This window comes from Elephas maximus, chromosome 19, assembly GCF_024166365.1.
Source record: "Elephas maximus indicus isolate mEleMax1 chromosome 19, mEleMax1 primary haplotype, whole genome shotgun sequence".
Lineage (NCBI taxonomy): Eukaryota > Metazoa > Chordata > Mammalia > Proboscidea > Elephantidae > Elephas > Elephas maximus.
In genome coordinates this window covers 31210673-31220565 of record NC_064837.1, presented here as the reverse complement: position 1 = coordinate 31220565, position 9893 = coordinate 31210673, and the positions used below count along the sequence as shown (strand labels likewise).

Here is a 9893-nt window from a genome sequence, read left to right as displayed (position 1 = left end):
AGGGTGTGTGTGTGTTGATGGAAGAAAGACACTCTCCAATAATTGTGGTAAATTACGGCTCTCTGACAAATTACGGATGTTAGTTAGAGAAGATCACCCAGCTGAATCATGTCAACGACAGTGGAGCTCTTTTCCTTTCTACCCTCCTGGGAAACCACTGGGAGTTTACCAGGTCACCTCTTACTTTTAGATAGGGGGAGCCACTGTGAAATCTGCCCATACGGTAGAACCACTGCCACAGCACTGCTTTATTTTACTTCATTTGCCAGGTAGGTTGTATCCATGGAATAATTTTCTAGTTTTTTGGTCCTTTATGTCAAGAAGCCATAACTGTAATGCCAGTACCTGCATATAAATTATATCCCAGAGTTTACCTAGTTGCTGGCAATGTTTTTCCATCTATAGTCTCCCTTTTTCTTGTTTTACACCATTTGCTCACGTTTATAAACCTGCAGAATTATTGCCTAAATAGGAAGATCTGAAGTTACTAATAGTTCTTAATAATCAGCACATGATCAGAACCAATCCAGGAAGCTTCTTTTAGTATGCACACATACTTCAAGTCTGGCACCGCAAGTGGTTTGCAATTGGCTGCTAACCCAAAGGCAGGCGATTTGAACCCACCCAAAGACAGATGTTCCTGGTAATTAAGGGGATTTTCCTGTAGCAGTCCTAGTAAACATCACTATTTGGATGTTACTGAGAGTGTTCTTAGCACTTGGGAAGCCTTCTACCTTTCTAGTCTAAGTGCATAGGCCCCTGTTCATCCTCGTCATTTGCATCTATGACCCAGCAGGGAAAAGACTGAGAGAAAGTCTAGTAGCTGTGACATTCTACATTTGTTTTTCACTGTCAGTGAAGTTTAGCAAGTGGTTATTTCAGAACAAACAAAATATTTTACAGGCCAAGCGTTATAATGTCTAAACATGTCAATTATGGAAACTATTAAAATATAAACCAAAGAAAAAAGCCACTTTCTTTTAAAATACAGGAATAACTTTCACACCACACAACACAAAAGACAACCCATTTTCATGGCATTCCTTGGTTAATACAGCCATGGCTACAAAATAATGAGATGTCACTTACACATGAATACTTTTTTTAAAAAGTCACAGGATAATCACATCAAAATATAAATAATGGAATCAAGTACACTTTTATTATAATGGTGTTTTGATAGAAAAGTATTTGTAAAGTGGCATTTTCACCAGAAAGATGCTTTAGTTAAGCTTCATTTCCTGGGCTTGGCCTTGTTAAGGAGGGGACTTGCCATATTGCTATTTGGTATATACTTTTCTAAAGAAATACTACGTAACTTTAGGAAAAACCACTGAGGCCAAACACATTTCACCCTTCATTCCAATCTTTGCTGGAATGGCTGACAACAGGCTATAATATACCATCCTGGATAGCATGTCTTTGAAAATGTCAAAGTGTTTATTAGCTGGTCACAAAGGAAGGCGTATGACCCAAAAGGTGATGATAGGGGGATTTTTGTAGTGGTCCCCAGTGCAGAGCAAGTATCTCAAATTTGCTATAACATAAAGGCCCTAGAATTTTTTTTAAACGTAAACAGAAATTAGAAAGCATCCTTCAGTAGAAAACAAAAAAATACATCTACACAAAATAATTTAAAAGATGCAATCCATACGGAATGCTAACTAGTAGCTATGGGAAAAATAAAGCATGGATAATACCCTATACCCCATACCTCTTCTATCTCAAACATGTTCAGACAAAAATTAAATTACACACTGAGCCATAAAATTTTAAAAGGCAAAATAAAGTACCAAAAAAGAAAACTGCTTTTAATCGCCACTCAGGCAATGGGGTGAAGCTGCCTAACACAATACACAGTATGGTAATAAGTAACCTTGGTTACTGTTTCCAAGGACACTGGGCTCTTGGCTAACAAGAGCTGAGGTGAAGCTAAACGCAACACTGAATCATTTTAATGAACGGATATAAATAAAATCAGCACAATAGTATTCCGCACTCTCCCAGTCCTTATGGGTGGTATCTCATAAAACACTTCCCCTATTAAACAGATATTAAAAGTAGTGAATACTTTTCATAGCAAAGGCTTTTTGTTGATGTCTGCTGAATGTTCTCGCACCTTCCAAGTGACTAAGCCTATCATACAAGTCAGCAGAAATTATACTTAGGAATTTTATTTGAGACATTCTGAACAGACCTAGGAATGGAAATCAAGCTGGTTAACAGGTGAACATATATTTTGAAAATGTCACTGATACCGCCCATTGTCAGAGAATTGCAGTCCATAAAGCATTTGCAAATAAATGTCTCAGCAATGTGAATTCTGTCCAACTGTGAGACATCGTGGTGGGAGAGCCTGTTATCATGACTCCATTATGGGATTTTTAAGACCAATTAGAAACCTGCTCGAAGTCTAGTGCCACGTGAAACACTGGTGCTGCTCTGGATGACACGGAGCACAGAGGCCCCCAGGAGAGCCTGCTGGAAACCTGTCTGCCTCTGTTGACACTAACACCCCACTAACCCTGCAGAGGGCAAAGGCTTTAACGTGACAATTCTGAGACAGCTGTCTCAGTCATTAATACCTGGCAATGGTGTCATCTGCAGCAAATAAGAAGAGATTTATGTCATCAGTGCTTCTCTGTGCATTCTGGCACACAACAAGGCAAAGCAAGAGCCTCACCAAGAACCATTTAATGAAACTGTTCTACACCTCTCTTGGAGAAGATGGATGAAAAAGTGTAAGAGGGAAGAAAGGCGTACTCCCTCATGTTTTGTCCTACAAGATGGAAAAATTAGTTAATTATGTGAAAGCAGCAATTATATGGACAGAACCACCTTTTTCAGCTCACAAATACAAACTAAGTCTAAGGCAGAAAGCCCAAGTCACACAAAGTGAAGCATACGAGATTCAAAATCTCTCTATAAAGTACATAATTGACAGTTCAGAGAAATGTTTTCCTAACATCGGTATGTTCTTCCAATACAGTCCTTAACTTGTTGGCTTAGAAAAATTTTTTTTATTTTATGCATTCAGTTTTAACAGTAAAGAAACTTCCCTAATTCAGAGAGCATGAGCCTTTTCTTCCTAAAATTCAGTGCTGCTTCTATGTACCTTTACCATAAATACACGTCTTACCATTCTCCTCACTAGGCCAGGAACTCCACCTTCTAACCCTGAATTAACCTGCAGGTTTCTCATGGATACTGCAAAGACAAGCAGCATTGGTCTCTATCTGGTCATCTTTGGAGATGTAGAGAGAAACCACTGCAAAGATATTTCTGTCAGTTGCCTTTCCAAATCTTGTCTGAAAAAAAACACCATGTTAAGTCTGTGTGTGATGTAAAACAGAAGGTTTTCAGTGAGGGCTTCTAAAGGGAAAGATACCGATCCTGATAAACAAGGACTTGGGCCTCTGTAAAATAAACTTTCTTATCCACTGCAAAGCTCCCAGGTATGTTTTAGGGAAAAGTTTTCTTGAGTTGACCATTTTAGAAATGAAGGAAAGTACAGAATTGGTTCAGTTGTGAGAGTAAAGCTGAGAAACCTGCCCGCACCCACCTGCCATCGTCCAATGGAGAGGAGAATTTTTCTATAAAAAGGTAAAAGCATGAGTTTAATCACATTTCTCCCTTTTTATTCATGTCAGGTATTAACAAACTACATGCAGATAAATGCATTCTACTTCACAGGACAGTAAGTGTTCTAGATATAAATAAGCACTGGCTTGAAGCAGTTTTGCCAATTCCAGTCCTACAATCATAACTTATTTTTCTTCGAATATCAATTCTTCACAGTTTCAATATTGCAGCAGCAATTGTTCCTTAGATAAAGAAAATTGTGGTCCATATTTTAAAACATGAGAACTTGAGATAAATTAGCAAACTTCTGGTGCCACATGCATTTTGGACAGGGCAATTTTATCTCAAATTCCAGAGACTGGCGGTGGAATCTAGGGGACAAAGTGCCTGCAGGAATGGCTGGAACCTCCACAGATTTTTTTTTTTTTTTTCCTCCTACCTTTTGGGGAATTCTTCATATAGATTTATAAAGATGAACTTTGCAATACTTGCATTCTGTTAATTGGTCCCTGTCACCCCCTGGGGTGTGATGGAAAAACAAACAAAAAAACTGGCTGGTGCTTCACAGAGGAGCTTTTCAGAGCAAATCAGGCAGGATAAGACCAGGAGGTTTTGGTTCAACACAGTTGATCCAGAAGTTGGCACAGCTGGCATGATACTGGTGCCCTCCATATGCCAGCTTGAAATTGTCTGTTTCTGAGTTGAATGCCTGCCAGAAATAAACAGAGACATGGGGCAAGTCAGATTTCTGCACCAAAGTGCTGATCGGCAACCAACACGTTCCCCTCTCCAGAGTCTGAGGCCAAAATGGCACACACACAGAAGCTGAGCAGGTGGCTATAGGAATTCAAGTGAGAAAGTTTTTTGCTGCTAATAAATCTTTACCATTAAGCCTAGTTTCAGCAAAAGAAGGTTAAATCTTTCATAGAAAAAGTAGATGGAGGCTATGGGGGAGGGGGTTTCATGACATTGGGAACTAAAATAGCCAAGGGCTGCCGGTCATTTTATCCCTCATTCTGCTGAAGGAAGCCCTTCCCTAAGGAATTATAACATGTAATCCCTTAAACGTCTTTTATGCATTCAAATTTCTGCGGCCGACTACAGTCCTATCCTCAAAGAAAAAATGTAAGAGAATTAGAAAGCAACAGACAAAAACTCTTAGGGTCTAATACCAGTGGGAGCTGTTAACTTGTCTGACACAATTAAAAAGTTCAAAAGATACGGGGTTTGTAAAAAATAAAAGAACATTAAACACATAAGAATTAGCTCCAGATGAATAATGCTTACAGGTAAGCTACAGTGAGCCAGGGACGAGTGGCCCAGAACTCAGCCACTTCCTGGGGTTAGTTTTCTAAAAGCACTACAAATAAATAAAACAAGACTCTACAACCTAAACAATTTGTTTTTTGTCTGCTAATGGCCAAATCCTGAAGTAGTCTAGCTCTTTGATCACATTCTGTGTGCCACTATACAACTTCAGCCTTCCAGAAGTTGCTCATTCCGTTACCCTGCTCCTTGTAGAGAAAAATAACCGCAACACCAGAAGCCAGTTGTGAGATACAAACATGCAAACATGACGGAAGTGGATCCACACAGACATGTTAGTTGATTAAATCAAACATTATGGGAACAAAAATGACTCAGTAAAGGATTCATGATTGGAACGGTTCAGACGGCAGCGGAATCATCCGACTTGCCTTCCACACTCAAAGTTAAGATGGAGACGCTAAGATAATGTGTAACCGGTTCATACTTTTTTAGGATGTTCTTCTGCAGGCTTCTCTTCTTTCTGAAATAACGTTGAAACCGTAAGTCAACAAAATCCCCAGAACAGAGCCTCTTGCCTCCAAACAAATACTTACAGGTTGAACCTTTTCTCTCTACCAGCCCCACTGTGCACAGCGTACTGCAGGTACAATGCAAATAGCATGCTCATTAGAAAGGGCAGATCAGCACAGCTTGCCTATACACCTACCCCAATGCCCTTTTGAAAGAACTATCTTTTTCTATGGTCAGCTCACCTCTGGGCTTTATAAAATCCCACCTCTGGTCACAGACCTTGCAGGGAAGTGAGCTAGATAAGGTTATCTCCTAGGTCATTTTAGAGCAGCACTTTGCCGCCTGCCTGGCGCAAGCAGGTTGACTTACCCGGCTCCTGGAGTCCACATTTAAGAGGCACACCCCACAAGCAAGTTCCTGAGCATTTTTAATCCCAGGGCGGAGCATACAGGAGGAAAAATCCAGTGAATTTTCATCTGGCTGTGAGGATGACAAGACAAATAGGTAAGAACCCAGCAATTCCAGACACTGTTTGCTTCACCCCCTAGTGATCAGACCCCAGTGGGTCCAGCGGCAAATTAAGGACATTTTCTAGAATCGCCAATACAATCATTTAATTTCTCAAACACTTAAGTTCTAGTGCTGGAGATGCAGGCTTGAGCAAGAAATGGTCCCTGTCTTCTGAGAACTCACAGTCTAGGGTGGGAGCTGCGTGGGTATCAGGCAATAGAGGGCCACAAGAGCCATACTAAGGGTCAGTACAGGGTGCCAGAGCACAAAGAATGGGCACTTACCCCAACCGAGGGGGAAGAAGCCTAAAGTTAGAGAATGCATCCTAGAATTTAGGAATGTCTTGGCTGAATTCTGATGTAACTCAGGTAAAGGGACGGAGTAGGAAGAGATAGGGGAGACTGTAATATTCTGTGTAAAACAAGCAGCCCAGATAAAGATCTCTAAACAAGACCAGGTGTGGGAAGAAATCTAGCAGGTGAGAGCCAAGCGTACGAGGGAGGAGGTAAAAGATGAGGCTGGAGTGTGGATGGCTCTGAAAGGAATACAAGGGGTTGAGACTATCCTGGGAAGCCATGAAGGGTTCTAACTGGAGCATGACAGAATCAAGTTTGTATTAGGGACAGATCCCTCTGGTTGCAGCATAGGCAAAAATTGGGGGTGGCAATCCTCATGGCATGGGCCTTGTAGAAGGGTATTATAGTGATCCCGGAGAGAGAGACTGCGGGTGAGAGCTAAGGTAACAACAGTGGAGAATGGAGAAACGAACACATGCAAGAGATGTTAAGGCAGCAGGATCAAAGGGCTGGATGACCTGTGTGATGTGCTAGGGCAGCTGAGAGGATTCCCCATAAGGTGGTACCTGAGAGGAGGACCAGGTTGGGGATGGAGTGAGGCTGAGGAGATGAGTTCAGTTTGGTCCAACTAGGACAGCTAAGTTCAGCTGTTGTGTACATGGGTGGTTGGATATGTAGGCCTAGTGCTCAAGGGCAAGAGATGTGGACGTCCTCAGCTAGAGACAGGGAACAAAAACAACAGCTAATAAGTCAAGCACTTACTTGTGCTAAGCGCTCTGCTAAGTATTTTACGCGCATTATCTAATTTATTCCTCACAACAAACCCATGAAATATGGAGAGTGTTACACCATGATTTAAAGGGCAGGTACCAATCTTGGAAAACTCAGTTGCTTAAAAGTTGAACACACATCTACTCTATGAGCCTGCAGCTCCACTCCTAGAGTTTATCTAACAGAAACAAAAACATATGTCCACAAAAAGTCTTGTACAAAAAATGTTCATAGCAGCTCTATTCATGTTAGCCCAAACTGGAAACAGCGCAGGTGTCCATCAACAGGAAAATGGATACACAAACCATGGTATAGTTATACAGTGAAATGTTATTCAGCAATAAGAAGGACTGAACTAATGACACATACAATAACACAGATGTATTTAAAGCGCATTATGCTGAGTAAAAGAAGCCAGACACAAGAATACATAATACCATATAATTTCATTTATAGAAAGTTCTAGCACAGGCAAATCTATAATAATGGAAATCGTATCAGTGATGGCTTTGGGGTGGGGAGCTGACTGGGAAGGTACACAGGGAAATTTACAGGGTGATAAAAATTTTCCATATAATAGGGGTATGGGTAATAGTGAAATAACAAAGACATATTTCAGAACGTCACTTATCTGTCAAAGACGTGAGTGACTTCTTTGCTGAATCAGGTAACAGCTCTCAAATACTGAATAGAGTATTTTCCATTTTTTGGTGCTATTCACAATGTAATGGCTACAGACATAATACACTTTTAAGTTTAATTTGCATTTTCTCCATCACTTTCTAAATGCTAGACAATCAATGAAACAGTGAATCAAGCCCTGATCTGTAGCGCTGACTGACTTCCATGGTGTAAATAGTCCCACAATGGCTAATTTCAAGTTATTAATGTATGTCACTTGGCAAGAAATGTCAGCAGTACCATTATATAGCATCTGTACCCTAAAGATACAGTAGACTAGGGTGACCACCTGTCCCAGTTTGTCCAGGCCTGTCCTGGTTTTAACACTAACAGCCTCATGTCCAGGGAAATCCTCCAGTCCCTAGCAAACCAGGACAGTTGGTCACTCTATCTTCTGGAGGCTCTAGGGGAGGATTTGTTTTCTTGCCTTTTCCAACTTCTAGAGATCACTTGCACTTCTTGGCTTGTGGTCCCATCTTCCATCTTCAAAGCCAAAAGCATAGTATCTTACAATCTCTCTCTCTTTCTGTATCCATCATCACATCATTTTTTCTCAATCTTAGTCTCCTGCCTTCCTTTCATAAGGAGGGAGCCCTGGTTGTGTACTGGTTAGTGTTTGGCTGCTAACCAAAAGGTCGGCAGTTCAAATCCACCAGCTGCTCCTTGGAAACCCTATTGGGCAGTTCTACTCTGTGCTATAGGGTCGCTATGAGTCGGAATCGACTTGACAGCAATGGATGTGTGTGTGTGTGTGATTACACTGGGCCTACCCAGATAGTCCATCTCAGTCTCATCTCAAAATCCTTAACTTAATCACATCTGCAAAATCCCCTTTACAATGTAAGGTAACATAGTCACAGGTTTCAGGTATTACAGTGGGAAATCCTTTCAGGTCACTGCTTTGCCTACAACATTCCCCCTTCTGTCAACTGAGGACAGCCATGCAGAACCATGGTGAACAGTCTGTCTCTAAAACACTGTATAAATTGGTAGGATGACAAAAATGGTATCATTATTAGAAAATAATCTGTTTTCCTGATATGTCATAGTAATTGGAAGCAAGTTTTACTCTGAAATTCACCACTTATTTCCAGTTGAAAGGCGGAACAAAGGAATTTGTATTATATTGAGGATAACACTGGAATCAAAGAGCTTGTGTGATTTTCAGCACAGTAACATTCCTTTCTCTTTTCTTGGATTTTAAATAGCAAAAAATGGGTTAGTGTTGTTTTTCAGGATTGAATTTTTTCTTTGTTCCAAACCTAGCACGCTCCAATCCACATCCACAAAATAAAATCTTAAATAATAATTTATTCAGGGAGCTGACATTCAGGGCGCATCACATCTCACTAAAATCCACGATTTTTCCCTCTTGAGAAAGGAAGAACTTCCTAGTTGTGCCCAGAGGAGATATTCTTTCACCACAAGAGGGAGTCTTAGTTCGTGGATAAAAGGAGTCCTAAAGCAAGAGAGTGACATAAAACTCTGCCAGCGTAACTTCCAGCTAAATAAACATTTAAAGCAAAACAAAACCAGTTGCCATGGCGCCAGCTCCAACTCATGGCAGCCCCATATGTGTCAGAGTAGAGCTGTGTTTGCTTTGGAGTTTAAGACTGTAGACTCCACTTTCCTTAGCCTAGCACCACAGCTGTGACGCAGCACTACAGTCTGGGACTTTTCACCGGAGAAAAGTAAGGCAGATAGATGCCTTTTGATCAGATTCATTTCATGGAGCCTTCGCGGGAAGGAACAAGGCTTTTTCAGCATCTTCGAAGCTGGAAATAATAAACACGATAGCAAGGAGAAAGGATTCTGACACAATGATGTGGATTCAAACCCCAGGCTTGTCAGGTTCAGGCAAGTTTTATCTTCTCTGAGCCCTTATTTCTTCACCTCTAAAAATGAAGGTTATACTACTGACCTCATAGGACTGTTACCAAGATTAAATGAGAATGAACGCAAGCAGACAGCACAGTGCCCACAGGTCACGGGTAAAAAATAAATGCTAACTACTGGTAGCAGTGTTATTGGAATCAAAGTGCCTGACAGTGGCAATTTGGTGTTAAGAAACTCATCTACCTAAAACTAAGTGATGGTGTAAAGGGCTGAAGGCTGCCTATACAACCTCAATCTTGCCTGTCTCTATTAACAATCCCCATGTTTTAAGCCTCTAATCCAAAGTACTCAGAGTCTATGTAGTTTTGTTATAAATGAATTGAATTACATAGATGTTGGTTTGTATGTCTTTTACATTTATGAGTATATTCTTATCAG

General features: G+C 40.8%; 1 protein-coding gene across 12 annotated transcripts in view; it reads right to left on the bottom strand.

Annotated features, from left to right (window-relative positions):
- Positions 1-227: 227 nt before the first annotated feature.
- The window catches only part of SYNRG (synergin gamma), a 76703-nt gene continuing 67037 nt past the window's right edge, over positions 228-9893 (bottom strand). For 10 of the 12 annotated variants that reach the window (XM_049859106.1, XM_049859108.1, XM_049859112.1 and 7 more), the window contains 3 exons: positions 5731-5841; positions 5336-5371; positions 228-4291 (listed from right to left, as the gene is read on the bottom strand). In XM_049859106.1, the coding sequence (XP_049715063.1) occupies positions 4160-4291; positions 5336-5371; positions 5731-5841 (279 nt within the window). In that variant the 3' untranslated portion in view covers positions 228-4159. The remainder of the gene's footprint in view (positions 4292-5335; positions 5372-5730; positions 5842-9893) is intronic. The other 2 variants (XM_049859109.1, XM_049859117.1) reach the window with 1 other exon arrangement.